This window comes from Mixophyes fleayi, chromosome 1 (genome assembly GCF_038048845.1).
Source record: "Mixophyes fleayi isolate aMixFle1 chromosome 1, aMixFle1.hap1, whole genome shotgun sequence".
NCBI classification, from domain to species: domain Eukaryota; kingdom Metazoa; phylum Chordata; class Amphibia; order Anura; family Limnodynastidae; genus Mixophyes; species Mixophyes fleayi.
The window spans coordinates 408,087,426-408,107,679 of record NC_134402.1 but is presented as its reverse complement, the minus strand read 5'-3'; the positions used below and the strand labels follow the sequence as shown (position 1 = coordinate 408,107,679).

The 20,254-nt window shown below is 39.2% G+C and overlaps 1 protein-coding gene across 2 annotated transcripts in view; it reads right to left on the bottom strand.

Moving 5' to 3' along the window:
* IQGAP2 (IQ motif containing GTPase activating protein 2) overlaps positions 1–20,254 on the bottom strand; it is a 207,295-nt gene that overhangs the window by 58,973 nt on the left and 128,068 nt on the right. The window contains exons 6-15 of one of the 2 annotated variants that reach the window (XM_075182047.1): positions 20,037–20,104; positions 17,685–17,798; positions 16,078–16,256; positions 15,185–15,272; positions 14,628–14,791; positions 12,428–12,515; positions 9,335–9,498; positions 8,074–8,234; positions 6,306–6,430; positions 5,092–5,255 (exon numbers count right to left, since the gene is read on the bottom strand). In XM_075182047.1, coding sequence (XP_075038148.1) covers positions 5,092–5,255; positions 6,306–6,430; positions 8,074–8,234; positions 9,335–9,498; positions 12,428–12,515; positions 14,628–14,791; positions 15,185–15,272; positions 16,078–16,256; positions 17,685–17,798; positions 20,037–20,104 — 1,315 coding nt within the window. The remainder of the gene's footprint in view (positions 1–5,091; positions 5,256–6,305; positions 6,431–8,073; positions 8,235–9,334; positions 9,499–12,427; positions 12,516–14,627; positions 14,792–15,184; positions 15,273–16,077; positions 16,257–17,684; positions 17,799–20,036; positions 20,105–20,254) is intronic. The other variant, XM_075182056.1, reaches the window with a different exon arrangement.

Below are 20,254 nucleotides of genomic sequence, written 5' to 3'. Positions count from 1 at the left end.
CCACATATCCCGGCATGAGGATCCACTGCTCCCATTACATAGATCACAGACACACTAAGGTGTCAGAACGCTCTCATTAAAGGAATGCAGATTTTAGTGAATTACAAAAAGGTGCATCAGATAGACAACTTAAAGCCCCACAAAGACAGTTTCCCAGAGAGAAAACAAGGGGGGTCCACAAACCACGCACATGCCTTGACTTATACCAACCTAAGCAATCTGGTTAAGGCTCTCAATGACAGAGAGGGTCTGCATACATTTAGGGGAGGATTAAAGACGATCTTCAATTGCTAGAAGAAGGAAGTGGACAGTTTAAGACATACGGTAGTAGCCAAAGGGAAGTGGGCAAGGATTTCATCTGCCTTTTGGGTTCTAGCCACTCTTCTATCTTGTATACCCCCTAAGTCTACTTGTTTCATGGTGGTTGACCCGTGATCCATTTCTTTTCATACTTGTTCACCCGGACAGCCAATTCCTATTTGCATTCATGTATACCTGGACCAGACTTCGGCAAGGCTACAATAAAACTAGAGGACTTTTTTCCCAGCAGTTTTTGTCCTTGTCCAGTATGTACATGTGTTGCTAGCCCCACAAGCTATGGATCTCATCTCCTGTCTTGCTGAGAAGGGACACAAGGCCTCTAGGGAGAAACAGCTCTTTACTTTAAGCTAACTATTTAGGACATAACCTTTCAGCAGGTTAATGCTCTCTCTGATGAAAGAACAGAAACGATTTTCCAGGTTCCAGGTCACAATCTTTTTGGGAATGGCCAGCTATTGCCACTAGTAGATTCTGGGATTTGCGCCAATTGTAAAACCCCTTCAGGCACTGACTACTATGAACCCCCCAGAACCTCTCTCCTCTGGGTCACAAAAGCAGATGCAGATCTTGCATTCAGCAAACAGGGACTCTCTTATGCACCTGATAAGGGACTTACAGTAAAATACTAAAAAGGTATAAAGTAGACTGTAATACCATGCTTTATGGGGTACTTACACAGCTGCAGGGACACAAACACTGTCCTATCGCACATTGCAGTACATTACTTCATTCAGTCACTTTTGGTTTCCTGCTTTGTCTTCGGGCTGTTCGTGCAATTGTTCTGGATTACACAGTATGTCTTGTTCCAGAATCACCACTCACGATAAAAAACAAAGACATGTCCCATACCAGACTGACCAAATATGAAATTGTTTAAGTCTTTTTAAAAATATTCTCATTCTCACCATTTGTCCTATCTACTTATTTATGTCATTCCTTTATTTTCACTAGTGCCGCTTTCTAAAACTTTTGTTAACCCTTATATCTTCATATCTGAATTATTATTATTATCCGACTGGACAGATCTAAAGCTGGGCACACACCTATGCAATCATACTACAGATGTAATTTGTTTGATTTCAACAATGACTGAAAGTCTCGAAGAGAATGCCAATTCATGTGTACACACGATTTACCTTCAGATCTGTGCTCTTCATCTCTCATAACCATCTGCTGAAAAGATCGTGAGTCAGTTCACACTGTACAGATATCTACCTACGCTGCTGCAATCAGTGGCAGTCTTAATTCCGATTACCACAATTCCTACAACAGTTATTTAGACACTAAAATGCTGATGGGTATAATTCCGACTTGTACAAATAACAGACTTACCTAAATAACTGTCGCAAATAACGGTCGCAATTCCGTATCCCAACCGCTGCAATATGGTGGAGGAACTATCTGCAGAAGCGTTGGACAGACTGATGAGTGCGTACAAACTGCCACATTTGCGCAACATCATTCCATCCTTGATTGTGATTTTTAAGAAGTTTAGAAAACCAAATGAACAGATGTGATGTGTAATATCTGACCAAACAGTCGTGAATTGTGGGATCTGTATGATAAATGCATAGGTATGTACCCAGCTTTAGTGGAACAGCAAGAGACTTGGGACCAGAGTAATTCATCTGCTGGATTTCAGCTAACTTGGGAGAGTTACTTTTTAGTTGTATATTTCACTAGTATTTCTCTGATGGTTCCTCCCTCCCCCCCGGGCCGGCCCCATGGTGGGGCTCCCTTGGGGTTGTTCACTGGGACACCTGCGTTTTTTTTTTTTTCTTTAAAATGTTCCTAATAAGCTGTTCAGTGGAGTCTTGTTCCCCGGACTAAAATTTACCATCCTTACCCTGATCGGTGGTAAGCTTATCCATAAGTGACTTGATCACCGTATTCGAGGTGTCCATCCAGGAGAGATTCCTATATTGATGATTGAGACTACATCATCATGCTCCCTAGTATGCTTAGTTAAAGTGTTTGAAGCAATAACCGCACTTTTTATATTTTTACCGTTCCTTTGGTTGTGCGAGATCATTTTAGTTTAGGAATTTAGTTTAGGAATTACCAAAATAAATGATTGACATTTTGGATTTTATTGCACTGGTCTTTCCATATTGTGCTTCAACTAATTAGGTATATTGAGGCCACCTGTAGAGCGTTGTAAAACTATTTGTTCAATATCACTTAGCGCCTGAATGTGTTTTCAATGTTATTCACTTCTGCTTTGTTTAATATATTATGTATCGCACGGTGTCTTCTAGCTGTTGTAACAAAAAGTTGAAGTGAACATTGGGGGGGGGGGGGCTTTAATAGAAATTTGCAATCGGGAACAATGTTTACTTTATGCTGCAGATTTAAATGAATAATTATGCAGTCATTTTTGTGACATTTTGTTGTCAACTATGCAATCACTTCAAATATCAATCTAGCTATTGAAGAAACACATATATTTTAAACTACTGTATTAGTAGACAGCGGGGGATAATTTCCAGGAGACACTGGCCTCTTGAAACATGGTATTATGTTCCGCTGCATGAGGAGGAGATGCTATGGGAAATGAAGCGAACACATGCCAAACTAAGCAAAAGATTGCAGTGTATTTTAATATAAGGCCGAGACAGACACGCTGAACAATAGCAGCTGCCTCCGCTTGTTGATCCCTGGATGGAAATCCTGAAACGGCAGTAATAGCTCCTAACACTGATGCATGAAACGAAAATCACTGAACTCTGGAATGTTTCAATTCTCAAAACAGATGTTTGCCCAGCCAAGTGGGAGATCTGGACTGCATTGTATGGTAATTGCGAGCTTGCACATAACAGATGCCACTGGTGTACGGAGTAACCTATACAGAACAAATTGCACTTTGCTCTCTTTTAGCTTCATTACGTGGTCTTGTCAATCAGTACCCACGAAGAGGTGATCTATGGTCGTGTTTCCCAGCTTCAGTCCTCCAGGACCCCCAACAGCTTGTGTGTTGTGCATTTCTGTCTGAGAAAACGGGAGGGAAAAGTACTCACTCGGCCAAAATTTAGCCACGTGTATGATTAAAGAATACCTCAAAACATGAGCTGCTGGGGGCCCTTGAGGACAAGGTTTGGGAAACACTGATCTAACTGCCTAACTTTTTGAAAGAGTACATAAAATTTCTTCTGTTCTCTGTCTGGAACGCAGCATTTTTTAAACCATTTTTCCCCAAAGTAAGTGTTGCCGAGTTAACCCGATATAAATCCAGTATAAAAGACATAATAGATCTTGTACTGCAATTTAACTGAAAAAACGTTAACATTTTCTTCCCCACCAACTAATATGCCCCTAAGGGGCGCTAGATAATGGTCTTTCATCGGCCAAGTAAACTATGCAGCAGATCGAACGCTTGTTAAAAAACGCAAAGGTGCAAATGGGGTTTTCTTTACTAAATGACTTACCCCATAGAGAAGAGTTTCCCCTACAGAAAACTGCAAATGCTGCTGGTAATGCACATGCTTGTTAATAGCTGCAACACATATCTTAATCTCTACCTAATGTTACAAATTTTTCTTAAAACTTAAAAAAATTTAATTGATTAATGTCACAAATTTCTCAATTATAAAACTAACTTGTTTTTGTGGACTCCACCATCTAATAATGAAATATATTAGTATAGAGATAGGGGAGGGAAGCGCAGCGGCGATTTTTAAAGGGGGGGGGGGCGGCGATTTTTAAAGGGGGGCGGGGCGGCGATTTTCACACTGTGCCTAGGGCGCCAAGGACCCTAGCACCGGCGCTGATAATGTAACTTAGGAATTGGCAGTAAAATAAAAAAAAAAAAAAAGACTCATTATAATTCATATACATGAAAATACAAGATAGTATGCACAGAGGGAGGGGGGGGGTTTTCTAGTGCCTGGAAACTCCCCTCCAAGCCTGAGGCACTGTATAATTGAGGTGGCTGGACCCTGCTGCCGCTTCACATAGCTCTGCTTGAAAAGGGAGAGCTGCATGCACCTAATAGTAGTACACACAGAATTGCCCATGTATATTATGGGGATAGGAAGGAGAGCAGCCAAACACTGTCTAAAAATTATAGCCACACCCCATGCATGCTGATCACGCCCTCTGGTGGCGTGGTGTGGAAACCCCCCCCCCTCTACAAATCCTGCGTTTGCCCCTGGGTATGCAAAACTTTGAAAAAGTGGGTCAAACCATACAGACAATTGAATAGTCACATCACATTGTATAAAAATGTCATTAGTGATATCTAATCCAAGTCCAGATAGTTTTAATACTCTCAGTGCAAGTTATAAGCAAACTAAACAAATACTTTTTTACCTACTGTATTCCTGCTTTTAGCCTAATGCTCCTCCACACCCTGACCCCAGATTACATCATACCCGGCCTGTGATGTCATACCAACCCCAATAATAACGTTCCCAGCCCTTCCATCAGGTCATCAGCTGTTGTACTGCCACAGCTTTATCTCACAAGATGAATAAGACCAACAGAAAGGGTCTGGGAGGATATAAGTAGATTATTTCACAAAAGAGACAAAAGGAATAGTAGTCTACAGAGGAGACTGTGTAACATATTTAAAGGGAACCAATAAAACCTTATAATAAAGCATATTATCATGACTGCCCTAATAATAAGGGTAAATATGTAGTAGTTCTTTATACATTTTCCTTTCGTACTATTTTGTGCAATCACTCAGCATAAAACATGGTTCCATCAAAAAGGCCATGATTGGTGCAGCAACAGAGCAAGCTCCCGTATGTGAATATAAAGTAACCATACCTTGCATTTCTGAACCTTGGCCTCTTGGAGGGCATCATGGTAATGCCAGCAGTTCTCCGGCAAAACTGATTGAAGTTTGGCACTTGGTGACAAGAGGGCTTGCAAAGTGTTCTCAGGAACGCCATGGTCCAGGGCTTCATTAATTATGCCAATAGCAATAATTCCTAAAACACAAAATAGAAGTCTAAACAAAATACATCTGAAAACGTAATACACAAAATACAACAGAGCATTATTATGAACAATATCATAAGGGTAATATTGTCGAAACCAAGGATTGTTATAAAACAATTATTTGGCATAGTAAAAAGTTGTCTTGTCTAACTAATGTGTGGAACAAATACTCATCAAATTGTTAGTGTTTAGAATCCAATTCTTATTACTACAAATAACTATTTTATTAACATAGCAATGGCTCATGAGATACATAATGGGTTTCAGTTAAACAGGAAGGAGTGATTTATCCCATCAGAGGAATGATGGCATTGTAAGGATGTGTCCATTTAGCTTCTACATGGATCAAGGACTTCTGACTGCAGTATATTAGAATGGTGTAATTCAAGAAAAAGAGAAATATACATATCGCACTGGTCCGTGTGCACTGCCATGGGAATGGATACACTAGATAAAATTACCTCTAAAATGCTAGGTGCTATGGGATTTGCCCCATGGCAAACAAATGTGTAACATTCACATATGTGTTAACGACCATTGCTTTATCGTCTTCACCATAACCGGATAGCCTCATCTCAGACATTTAATACTAGAAAATGTTTCCCTTTGGTTCAAAGGACTAAGTGGGAGATTCAATTCAACGCAATATGTCTCCATAATAGCCCATGGAGACACATCACCTCGATCTTCTGAATTAAATCTCTGCTCATTTCCCCTTGCGTCCAATAGAGGTACTCAGAAAAACGAGCAGAGATTTCTTACCGCAACTGTCGGAAATATACATGTTCAGTGGCACCTTGCAATGAATTGATCTTTCCCTTACGGACAGAAAGTGTGCTGGACATAGGAAAACAATGCTTCCCCTCTGACTAAGGCTTTATCTGAGATAGTTCTCATAAGTTCCTGAAACTGTGGGTAAATTTAACAAGAATATTCTAGTTACTCATTTCTATTTACTAAACTCAGGCTTTTCTGCAGGGTATTACTTAGACATGGGAACACCTCCGTTTTACACATTTCGTAGAATAGTTGTCACTTACGTTCATTTTCTTCTTGGACTTCACTGTTGACTACATCAATGTAGTTCTGAATCTCAGTCCAACTTAAGTAGCTTTGACCTTGAGCTGCAGCTTCCTTCTTACTAGATACCAATGTGCCAATATAACTAGAAAGAAGAAATAAAAAGATTCACTTATGCAGCATTTTTCTCAACCCAAAGTCAAAATTCTCATTTTAAATTTTACTCAGAATCCAAAGTATTACCAGCAATGTAAGGTTACAGGATGACTATTTTAGCTGCTGTTGGCCAAAGTACGTTCATGGAAAACTCACCCTAACACTAGGAAAATATGATATTGCAATGTAATATCCATAAAGATAAAGGGTCATCCAAGTGGCTACAATATACTACTGTGTTAACATGGTTCTTCACTGCAGCTGCTCGAACCGAGTGTTCTACAGACACATACATTTGTGTGACAGACATGCCAGGATTAATTGTACACATCTGAAAATGCTGGCACAATGCCACAATGATGTGATATGCGGTATAGAAATCCCACATGTTCTGCCCTCACTAACTGTATGGTGTCAAGGTTCCTGATGGGAATTGCTGCTCTTAATTAATTCTGAAGTCAGACTCCTGCATTCCTGAAACATTTAATCTGCCCGGGAACCTTTGCAGCAAAGTTGCAGATATTTCCTCATATTTAAGAGCAAAAAAAAAATAAAAAATAGAGCATGTGCCTCAACATTTTTACTATATGACAGATCAACAACTATTTACACCAACTACTTTCCTTATCTTTCCACTCATTTTACATCACTTCTCTGCTCTGCTGCCTCACACTACACCACTCTCAAACATAAACATGCTCAAATCAAGTCACTAAAGACGCGTAAGGCTTTAAAGTAGAGGTGTTCAAACTGGGTCCTCAAGAGCTACCAACAGTTCATGTTTTTAGGATTTCTTTCAACATGCACAGGTGAGTTAATCTATTAGGCTGGGTCAGTAATTATCCCACTTGTCTACAGACATAAATCCTTAAAACAGGACCTGTTGGTAGCCCTTGAGGATGGAGTTTGAACACCTCCTCTTTACAGATTTCATGTACAAGTTGGATGGTAAAGGTACCTTAAATTTTAGAAGACCTACCTAGTATGTACTTGTCAACAGTATTTAAAGGACTTTTGCAACTTTAGGAAAAAAACTTTTTAACCACCCCCTGCCAATACCTTTATCACTGGGGTCCTTTCCCTGGGTTTTCCCCGTTGTGTGTGATGGGAGGAACTCTAAAGGAATTAGGCTTTCACAAGAACAGTATAGCTCTTTTCCATAATCATCTTTACCACTCATTCTGGTTATATTATGAAATGTACGCGTTCCATAGATAGAACTTTTTCATTTCATTATATTCCCAAAATGATGATGTGCTATGAGGCAGCGGGGCATGGCCAATCACAACACACCGCTAGTCAGTCTCATGTCTGCATAATGGGCCCTACATTCCGCCAGACTGATTTTATCAGGACTCCCCTGGCACAGGATAAAGAGTCTCCACAATATACCTACACCCAGCCCAAGGAAGCCCACTATGAGACCGGCCCAGGGGCAGATGCCCCCCACCCCAGCCTGCCCCTGGTTACAATTGTTTACATCTGTAAAGTATTGTATTAGGAGTACATGTTTAGTGGACAAAACCTGACAAATAATAATGTTTTATACTAGAGCGTAAGGTGATTTGCCCAGAGTCACATGCCAGGCATCATTCATCAGCTGAGAGGTAGAAGTCTCTAAAGAATACCTACCGCTGCATGTGGTCTTCTTCAAGATTGTTAAAGCCTATGGTGGGACTGGCAAGCTGTGTACAGGCAGAGCTTATGTCATTTGTCTCCAGAGCTTGATTCACCAATGCAACAGCAGATAACATCTCCACAGCAATAAACAGCTCTTCTTGTGTCAAGTGGTTCTGTTGGCACAGTACATTATACATATGATATAAATACACACAATACACAGTATTTTATAGAGCACCAATCCATTCCAGTTTAACGTTATATTTTGCATTCATTTATTGTCGTCATGCTCAGTATTACACTTGCAAAATAGCCAATTTGTTCAAGCCACGAAATTAAGTAAAGCTGTAATGTAGCAGACTTTCCCACAGCCTTTAGACGATCTTTTTTTCTCCCCAGAGGTGACCTTATCACCGATAACACTATTCACACTAATGCACCCTCATAACTGTCCCAATCTCCACTCAGCCACATTCTCTCCTCTTGTTTCAGCTGTGCCCTCTTCCCTTTAGAATGTAAGCTCTCTAATGAGCAGGGTCCTCCATACCCTTTGTTTTCATGTTGTTATTTATTTTGCCTACCTTGTATGTCCTTGTGTTCCCTACTGTACAGCGCTGTGGAGCACTGTGGCACCTTAAAAATCTATGAAAATAATAATTACAATGCTGTGAAAGGCCAAGGAGGATTCCTCCCTGTGAAAGTCCTGTGCTTGCCTACTTTTTCAGATGTGTTTTGACAAAAATCAACCTACTATAATAATTAAATTGGTACATTCCTTAACACAAGAAGCAATGACTACACAGCCCACTGCTGACTGGAATATCATTTACACTGACTGGGAATGCCAGATCTCTAACATGCAGTAATTACAATGTTTACAGCCTGCATGCAAATTTGCACAGCGCAGTGCGCAATAACAACCAATCAATATTTACTTTAGATTAGAATAGTCCTAAATAGATTAATGAAAGCTGGTGTCTAATTGTCTGCCGTGGGTTATTATACTATATAAATAAATGTTAATGACTGAATAAAAAAATATGCAAAATATACCTAAGTTAGCAAATAGCCCACATTGGTTAGACAATGTTTATTTAAAAGGAAAAAAAATAAAAAATTAACTTGATAAAAATATTTAAGGGATTCCCTAAATGCACATTTGTTGTTTTAGCTTTTTGTATTTGGCAGAAGACATGTCCCACACCACAACTACTGACAGATTAGGATGAGCCAAATTATCTCAAATAAAACAACCTTGTGGAAGACCTCTTACCGCAGGATTCTGCTTCTGGAGGCTGAGGAGCTCAGTCTGGTATAAAGACTCTGCAAACGGATGGACAGCTGGCAGATAGGCATCGGGAAGCTGCAGAGCCACCAGGGTTTGGGAGGAATCCCCACTGCGTATTGCATTGTTAATTTTGTCCACGGCTCCTAGCACTAGATTACAGTACAGCAAAGGAAACAAAGTGTGGTTACAACATTATTATAAAAGGTAAAAGAGAGATGTATACTTACCCAGAGATAATACCTCCAGACTCACAACATTTATTGCTCAAATCTAACTATGGGAGATGAAGATGGGCTACAAAGATGTCCTATATGACCACGTGTATAATAACCAACATGTGTTATAGCCATGATAGATCTTATTTTAGGAAAGGGTCAAACTACCAATTCAGCACCAAATTTTTTTCTTATTTAAAGTAAACATTTGATCTTTCAAGAGAAAAAAAAAGGAAAATCTAGTATCAATAAATATGTTGAAGAATATTTTTATAAAAAAAAGTATTGCTAACATTGATAAACCCGCCATCTGGATTGTACTCGTGGCACCCTCGCCACGAGCACTCATGGGGGAGTAGGTAAAGTTGGGTTAGGGAAACGTCTTCATGTAGGGGTCTATGTCCATGAGTACAGAGAGCCAACAGCGGCATGGGGCCAAAATTAGACACAATTTGTGCCAAGATAAGATACAGTTGTTTTCCTGAACAGTTAACCTCAAAAGTTACCTACCCTGACCCTCCGGCCCATATATAGTTATTTTAGATAGGAGGGGAATTTTGAAGTGTTAATTACATTTATATACATATTTATGTTCATAAAATTAAAAGGCTGTGCTGTTCAGAAGGTTCGATATGCTGCTTGGGTTAGTATGGCTGAGCTGCGGTTTGATTAAAGCATGTTGTTTTAGGACGTGATATGTTAATATAGAAAACGAAGAATTTGTGACTGCTTATTTACACCCCTGAAAACTTTCTATAAATAAGAGATTATATCCGCACAGCCAGACTCCATAGTAGCTTGTATAGTCATTATTTCCTAAGATTTAAACATACCGTCATGAAGATCCTTGTACTAATGGTTTAGGGGCTCATGATGATTTTGACCTACAACCCCTTGCTTATTATAAAATATACTTTTCTGTACCCCGCACGTATATTAGAAATGTTTTTTTTTAAATTTAAATAAAAATTAATCGTAAACGAGTGCTAACAAATGGGGCAGTGCAAAACATTCACAATACACAAATGGGTTTAATTGGGTGTAAATATCTGATCTACGTCTCACGAAAACCTGGTGCATATGTTACTGGTGCAGAGCTGGACACATCTTGACATGTGGCAGACTGATCAGAAGAGAATAAATACTCTTTTTATTAGCATTTTCTTTTAATCTACTTTTTGGATGCATATATGTCCAATTCAGCATCAGCCCCTTAGTGCGCTACGTAAGCAAACTTTCTAGGAATATAAATTAATAGACTGGAAAAAGATATCAAACTGTTTGACGGACCCCGTGATGTAAGAGGCAGTTGTGTAATCCAACCCCTATGTTCCTGAACAGTCAAAGTTCTTGTTGGGTATCGAGAGATCTGTGATTTAATAATCATTCTACCTTGTTGTATTTTCATAGCAAAAAACAAATGGAAATATTTAATGACATACAGTTGTATTTCTCATACACGCTCACTCACAGTCAAACCTGCACCAGACAGCAACTGATGGCGGTATATCTATGTGAAAGGATATAGTGCACTTCAGATCATTGTTCACTACCAGAAGCAAACTAGAATTCTCAATGTGACTATTGAACAGATACACTCATGCAGACATGGCACACAGAAGTGGGACAACATGGAAGATGTCACTTTCAGCCTCAGAGTTTAGGCCTACAAGCGGTTAGCACTATGCGGGTTAGTGGAAACAAACTACTAATTTGGAACCCTCTTTAAAAGAAACAAAACATAATAAGTATTACAGTTATTTCATTTTTTTTTTTCTTCAAACCACACATTAAAACTTTAATAACTGCACAGAGATGATGCACACTGCACATGAACACACATAGTGGAGTGAAAATGGAATTCCCAGTTGACCGTGATGTACACAAAATTCACAATTCAATTAACATCTAAAAGTTGTTAACTGTAAACTATTAAAATAGATTTAATTTAGCTGTATTTTAAGCAAACATTTTGATTTTCGATTCTTACTTAAAACACTGATTATTTCTGCAAGAGAAGTGTCTGATAAAGACAAGAGCAGATTACCCCACATCCTATAAAGAATACTAGTACATTACTGTGAACCGTGGACAGAACATAGTTTCACATGCAGCAGCAATAGAAGACTCCTTTCAGCCAATGAGTACACAAGACACATTGCTCTACTTTTATAGAGAATATAATTGCTCTCCCTCTTCAATCAATACAATTTGTAAATCTAAAATCTATTTTCTGCAACATCAAATAAGATATTGTACCGACAAAATCTAGAGTTGTAAAAAGGACCAATGAGCTTAAAATTCATGTTTCCTCCTTTATATGACTCTCGTACATACACAAGTTGTAGGAACTAGTGATATTTAAGATAAAGGAGTTATTAATAGGGGAATTGTTTTTGCTATGTGCCACGGATTAGGAGGCATTACATACATATTTGTGGACTCCGTTTCATGTAGTAGAAACCAGTACTTAAGCTTTAGGGACCTCTTAACTTCTGTGTGGACATAATCATCCGGTGATTTAATGGAGAGCGCTAGTTTTACAGGTCTGAAAGGAGCAGTTATATTGCGAATGGCTGAGCCGAGCGATCTGTAAAGCAGTTTCAGCAGCTACTGTTACTAGCGGCTAAAACCGCTATACATAATGAAACAAAGAAACGTTAACTACCTGATACATAAAGAATACTCCCAAAACTGCACACAGTGGTGATTGGAGCAATTGAAACACTGAGAAGAACAGTAACAGAAACAACATTTATTGATAGAATTGGTGTTTTATTAATTAAAACAAAACTTTTCTGCATGCACTAATTAACGACGATTAGGACTCAGGTGTAGGACAGACAGTTAAGAGTTTACTCACTAAGCGTGTGAGCCTCAGCTTCCTTATTGGCAACACTAACGTCTCTCTGAATCTCGCTTTTGTCAAGAGAACTTGGGACACCTGCTTTCTAGGGATCAGGAGGAGAGAAACCTTTGGGTTAATGTTATATTTCTGTATAGAAGAAGAAGATCTCAGCTTGTGACTGAAATATATTACACATCACTGTCCAATAAAAGCTCACCTGCTGCCTACAGACAGTGGAAGCTGCAATTTTGTGGGTTGAACCAATAATCTTGGGAATGCAGCTGACTCTAGAGGAGGCATTTGTGTGGAACTAGTGACATCACCGAGGCCCAGTGTTCCTAAGTGCGGACCTAGTGATTTAACTACATATTCAGGAATATTGGTTCAGCCCAAAACATGGCAGCTGTAGAGAGCATGGCTGATGGGCCCAGCAACTAACTACCTCCACGAACAAGTATAAAGACTCCACAGAACTGAACAAGTGGATATAAAAATATACCAATGTTCTGTGAAGTCATATAGTATAAATACAACATACAGAAGCAACCGCAGGATCTCAAATTAATTCTTCTCATTGTGAGCAATTTTCACCTAACAACTACAAACTACGGTTTAGTATCTCTGTATTAAGACCTAAGGATACCAATTTGGGTTAACAATGGACCCCATTGTTGGAAGGTTATGCAGCATTGAAAAGATTGACATAAGGAATTGCAACTGGATCTTGCCATGTTGTTATTTAATATCTGTCAAAACAGAATTACACCTTTTATTGGTTTATAAAACTCTGATCTCCTTTCTCGTAAAACACTCGTGTCTTTAAAGCATATCATACATGCACACAACTTTCCTCATTGGAGATCTGTAACATCATCTTAGCTAGAAAAATAGAAATAATGGAAATGGGATTCAGAAACAGAAGGAGAATTCATGGCTATTACATGACCACTATACAAGCTGCCTTTTATATAATAGTCACTAACAACATTGACAAATATCAGGGTGCTCAACAGAACTGAATATTGATGAGACAACCCTATTACATTGTCAGCGGCGCACGGAGGATTGTCGGGGGGGGTTTCCCCCCGCCGACCCCCCCAAAAAAATACAAAAATAAAATACAGTACGCTGTATACAATACAGCACCGCCGCGGACGCTTCTTTGACAGCACCGCGGCTGCTGTATAGGACAGTGCAGCTATAGTGGCCACTTAGCTAGCGCAGGGGGGGGGGGGTTTTCTAGAGACTCAGAAACCCCTCCTGCGTGCGCCACTGATTGTCACGGTGTAAGGTTTTTCCCCTTATGCACAGCCAATACTCTGTTACTCAGTTTATTAACCGGTACATACAATTGGTTCCTATCACCCTGCTATAACTTATTTTGATAATCAGTCTGATAATGGCAGATAACTTGCTCGATTACTTTCACACCTTTCCCAAGACCTATCAATCACACCTTTCCCAAGACCTATCAATCATTGCCAGGAAAGTGCAAGGTAATTTGAGTCCCATGAAATAATCAATATATCAATGTTATTACAAAAGCTGTCAAACATCTTACATTGAGTCAATAAATGGGGGCATTGACATGTGACTGTAACAAGCAGCTTGCTTTTATAAAGGCAGCTTGTATTTTAGGTTTAATGTCCTTTCAAGACTTGGCAAAATACAATTTACAAAGGTGTCCTGGTTTGGAGATGAGCCGACAAGACAATTGATGCTACAGATTTAGCAGCTATTATTGCAGTGAATGGTGAACTATGGGACTACAAATAAACAATTATCCAGTACTGGGCAGTACAGGTTCTCTGCTTGCTACACAATACACAGCTAATGCTGGTCAATCTATAGGTTTAAAGCTAGATAGATTACATTAAAACTTTACTTTACATAAATATTCCCGTTTGCCGTAATCATGCATGAATTATAATGGCCTATATATGAAAAATAGTAGTGCAAAAATGGATCAACTATACAAGGGGTTAGAGCACACATCTATAGATTTTGTAAGTGTGATATAAAAGAAACCGCTTCCGCTTAGCTCTACCTGCAGCCGCCATTAGTAAACCAATCCAATTCTACCTTGCGGACCTTGACCTCGTAACAGATAGGACCATATCCAGCATCAGGTTCAAATCAGAGCAGAAAGAAATGTGTAATCTGTTAGGAAATGTGATGGAGTCATGAGCATGATGATCTGCCGTGTCACCATTACCTGCGTTTTCTGGTCTTTAGCGATACACAATTGAGTCAGGTACCAGGGAGAATTTTGTGGCTGAACTTCAAAAAGACTCAGAACAGGTATCGTCAGAGCCCGTAATAATATCGCCTCATCATTCCTGTCAATAGCCTCATTAACTTGGACTAAGGCTACATTAGCTGCAAGGAAAGACATTCTTACAAAAGTGCAAAAAGGTTATTCACAAGTTCTGTTTTCCCCCCCAACAACTTTATTTAATGTCTTGTATCTTTATTATTATTTTGCGGTATACATGCGATTTACAATTTTAGAGCAAAATGCACCAACACTGTATGTGTCTTTTAGAGGGCTCAAAATGTACAAGATAAAGTTTTCAGCTACAAGCAAGAATATTAAGCAATTCAGCAAGATGCGAGAAGCTGTCCTACTGTTGCTGTGTTATAGAAAAGCAATAGCGCAGCAATAATAGACTCGTGCAACAAAACATTTAGCTTCAGTCTCTTTATTCTCTATTCACTCACATCCCCAATCACACAATATATGGAATCGTCACAGTGACGTCAGGTACTTACTGTTAACCTTATTGATGTGACCTTGTATTTCAGCTTGGGTGAGGAGCTCTTCATACACGTCCCTTTCCTCTTCAGAAATGCTGTTGTTCTGTAAAGCAGTGGTTTCATTAACAACCAAATATGAACACAAACAGCGATGTAGCTAGTTTAACACACTAATATTGCCAATATGTACACAAGATAATAATGATATCTGACAGCACAGCACTGGCATTACCACCCCGGCACCAACACCTCCCAGCAGCAAAATGGTGCAGCCATGGCTGAAATGCTCTGAGACCCAGTGTAATGTTTCTGTTTTGCAATAAAGCTACCAGAACGAAAAAAATAAATAAAAATTGTTAAACAATTAAAGTGTATCTGTTGCCTACATACAATGGAGGCAGCCATTTTGTGGGCTGAACCCATGTTCATGAGAATGCAGCCTATCCGTTTACATGGAACCTGTCATATGGCTGAGAATGCAGCCTATCAGCTTACATGGAACCTGTCACATGGCTGAGAATGCAGCCTATCAGCTTACACGGAACCTGTCACATGGCTGAGAATGCAGCCTATCCGTTTACATGGAACCTGTCACATGGCAGAGTCATATGTAACTGTGAGGCTATTTCTGCCTTCTGTCTATTAGGTGGAAGAACCAGCACTTTACAGACTGGCGTTCCCACAGCCGGAGCATCTGGTCGGTTTTCCGTGTGATTAAACAGCAGAGAAAACTTGTCACAGTAATCACTTGGCCTGCCACCAAACACGGGACATAGTTTTACAAAGTACAGTTCCAATTTCTTGCCCTTTGTAGTCAGCAAATAGTGAGTCCCAAAAGTATCATTCTTAAGAATGTGTCTGGTTACAACAATACAATTACAAAACAATACACATTGCTGATTGTTTACCTTTAACTTTGCATTGTCCTCTTTTATTTTCTTGGCTTGTGAGAGCTCGTCCTGATACTGCTGGTCCAGCCCCTCCTGTACGTTTAACAGCATTGCATTGGGGTTACGCAGAGTCACTATGGTCTGGCTGGCTTCTCCCTTCTCCAGCGCCTCATTAATTGCAATGACTGCCGCATGCACTGAAAAACAGCAACACTCTGCTGACAAAAGTATACGTGGTCTGAACGTCATTTATCCCTAGGCATGAAAATAGGTCAACTATAATATACAAAACTGTAGGAATAAATTATATCTGAAGAGTGTTACAATTTGTTGAAAAACTGCAAATTCTCACTGAATTTTCAAGCAATAAAATAATCTTAAAAAGGTCAATGACTGGTAACTGTTCATCAACATGCACAGAAAGTGAGGACAAATGTCCCCACCGGTCCAAACCAGCAGACAGACAGGAACATATCATCATCCATTAATATATCTCTGATCAGGTAAACAGACAAACAATAGCACAGATTACAAGCAGTATTATAAACAAGCTTTAAGTTTTATTTAAGCTGCAAGTTCTGCAACAAAAAATTCATATCAGATTTGGCGCCTACCATTTACACTAGAAACATAGGAATTAAAAACAGGATTACTTTATGTTTTAAACAGGTATTTCCTTTAGGGCTTATAACCTTTAAAACCACCAACAAGGATGATCGAACGACTGCCTGGACACATTAAACATCACAGTATAGGAACGCTGTGATAACGATTTCCGACATTCTATTCATAAGTCATGAGCGCTACATAAATATCATCAGCATCAGTGTTAATTTTGAGAGTTCACGTACATTGAAATTTTGTGTTTGCATTAACTTTCTATAGGGGGCATTCATTTTACTACCTCCATTATGACAACAGTTATGTATACATGGAGAGTAACAAGTATAATACTACAACGATCAAGTGCTAGGCAGTCAATTAGTTCCCAGGACTGGGACAAAGAACAGCCCAGTGGGTAAAGTTGCCCAGTATACGGTGGTATCATCATCAGCTATTTATATATAGCAATACTAATTCCGCAGCGCTGTACAGAGAACTCACTCACATCAGTACCTGCCCCAGGAAAGAGGGGGTGGGGGGGGAAAGAGGGGGGAGGAGTAGAGGGGGGTGGAGAAGAGGGGGGGGGGTGGAGAAGAGGGGGGGGGGGTGGAGAAGAGGGGGGGGGGGAGAAGAGGGGTGGGGGGGAGAAGAGGGGTGGGGGGGGGAGAAGAGGGGTGGGGGGGGAGAAGAGGGGTGGGGGGGAGAAGAGGGGTGGGGGGGAGAGAGAGGGAGACACTAGGGTCAATTTGGAAGCAGCCAATTAACCTATGTATGCCACACCAATCACTTCTCCTGCAGCTCTAATTGGAAAGCTACTATATTCCATACCGCCACCTCTAGCCCTGGTATGGTAGCCCTGGAAATGCCCATACAATGCCACTTGGTTAGAGGCACTAACGTCAGCAGTGCTGCTTTAAAATTCATAGTTTCTACAATAGGAACAACTAAAAACAGCTCAATTTATTTATTTAGAACACACAAACGTATGAATCAAGCATTGAAAGAGCATCAAAGAAACTCACAGGCTGCTTCATCCACAGAGAGTTCGTTTGCCAGAATACCTCCGATTTTATTGAATGATGGCATCTGGATACCATACTTTTCCAGCTCTTTCCTCATGTTACTGATCTCTTCCTCTAGATAACAAAAACAGATGAGTACAACATGCCGCAGTCTTATAAACTACAGAGAACTAAACATAACAAAGTGTAAAGTCACTTTTTATAGTAATTTCTTCAACTAGGTCAAAACTGAGACAACTGTGCTTTTGTTAACCTACATCAATACACAAATAAGATATGCATGCTTCAGCATAATGCAAAAAAGTGAAATATTGATATATTGACAACTGAAAAAAGTAAAAATTGCTTAATTCCCATTACTACACACATTCAACTACTCAAAAAACGTGCTGGTGCTCTGATACAATAAAGCAGCTTGCATAAAGTACATGTAAAAAGTTTATTTAGAAAAATTATATGGATAACAAATCTAAAACTCAGATTGCAACATCAGACTAAAAAAAGGGACACAGGTTGTTCAAAAATATCAATCCAATTTTAAAAAAAAACAAAAAACATTTTAGGATACAGTACTTGGTAAAACAAACATGAAGATTTTTTTGGGGGTTTGTTTATTTTTTTTAACAAAATTTTTTTACATTTATTTTCAAGATCAGCATTAACAAAATAATAATAAACATATAAACTAACCCTCTAAAATCCCAAAGTATAGTATTATATTAAATGCAAAAAGCAATGATAATACAATTATATAATACATAGCACAAGTAAATATCCTATATAATAGATAATAAAACATACAATACACTGTATATACAAATATTATACTTCATATTAAAACATCTTAAATAGGAGTGTATGATATGAGAAAATAAACACTGTTGATGTAGCATGGATGGGAATTATACATGAAGGAATAGTCAGACCGGGTACCTAAGGGGGATCTTCAGTCAAACTTTTAACCAGAGACGTTAAAGAGAATTGTGACTTGAGCCATCTACACCATATTTTGTAATAGGCATTGAAGCTGTGGCCATATGGATAGAATGTTCATGGTCAATAGTGTCATTAACTAGGGCTATCCAATTACCATTTGTAGGTTCTTGTACATCCATCCACTTTCTGGAAACCTTGATCAAAGTCAGTAAACAAATAATATAAAGAGAGGACAGTTCATCTAAGAGAAGATCTAGAGTCCAAATAAGCAAATCCCTAGGGAGCAGTGTTTTGAAATGCAGTGTGGATGGGAGGTCTTAGCTGTAAATAGTTTGGGTGTCCAAATTCTGATTTTAATTGATCAAATAATTTCAAATAATTGTCAGAATAAAGCTGACAAATTGATTGAACCCCGTGTTTAATCCATGAAGGACCAATCTCTATCTTACATAATTCAACCAACAAGAGTTACCCCATAAATAGTTCACTTCCCTTGTATAATACCTGTCTGGTCTGGGTGGACAATTTGTGAGATTACTAAATTTAAGAATTTTAATAAGGATATAGGTCGATCCTTTCCCGGTTTGGGGATAACTATAATTATGGCTTTGGACATAGATTGGGTTTAGTGGTGTGTGTGGGGGGAAGGGGGGGGGGACTCTTCCTTAGTCAAACTATCAAAAGTATCTAAGTTTTGGGATAAAACAAAAAACCAGAATTGTTTATAGATCTCTAAGGAGAGCCCGTCAATGTCTGGAGACTTTATTCGGAAAAGGGGATATTACAATAACAATTTCCTCTGGACTAATTGAAGCTTCTAAAAGATCCAAAGCTTCTGAAGATAATTTAGGTAGTTTATTAATGGTAACAAACTTAGAGTTGCTGGGGAGACTAGGGTACCTTGGAGCTATATCACTGTTTATATTATGTCTTAGTATTACCACAACTGTCTAACAAAGCTGAGATAAATCTATTGGCTACTTAAGTTTTGGCTAAATAGGCCACTATATTACACTCGGATCTCCCTGGTCGTACATAGCGTGTCTGCAAAGAAGCAGTTTTTGTTTAGACTTATCAAGTAAAACACCCGTCCTGTTCCTTTGAGCCCGGAGCCACTGTATACGATCCATTTAGAATGGGAAGATAGATGTGTCTTTTCCATGTCCTGGTACCTCTGATTCATCTGAGCCTCCAACTGTCTGGAGAATGTTTTTCATTCTGCCACTCAGGTAATTATTGTACCTGAGAGAAATGCCTTATAGACATCCCATAACAAAACGGTATTTGTATTTACTTCAAAACATCCCTCCCATTCTCTTCTATCACAGCCTTTACCCGTTACTGCATACCAAAGGGATTAAACTTCCAGAATTGTATCACCTAATCATGACACAAATACACAACTGAATTTCTTACCTGTAAAGTCCACTTTTCCCAGCAAGTCCTGGATTTGTGGGGCAATTCCAAGCTTAAACAGATATAAACTGGAATGAAAACGATGAATATTATGGCAATCAGTGATTTAAAAGCAAATGAAACAGCAGAAATTAAAGAATGCGCAAGATATACCTGAACTAGGCCCTGTAGCTTCTAGTTCAATGCGGCTAAGTTGCATTAAACCCTCGGTGTAAGCC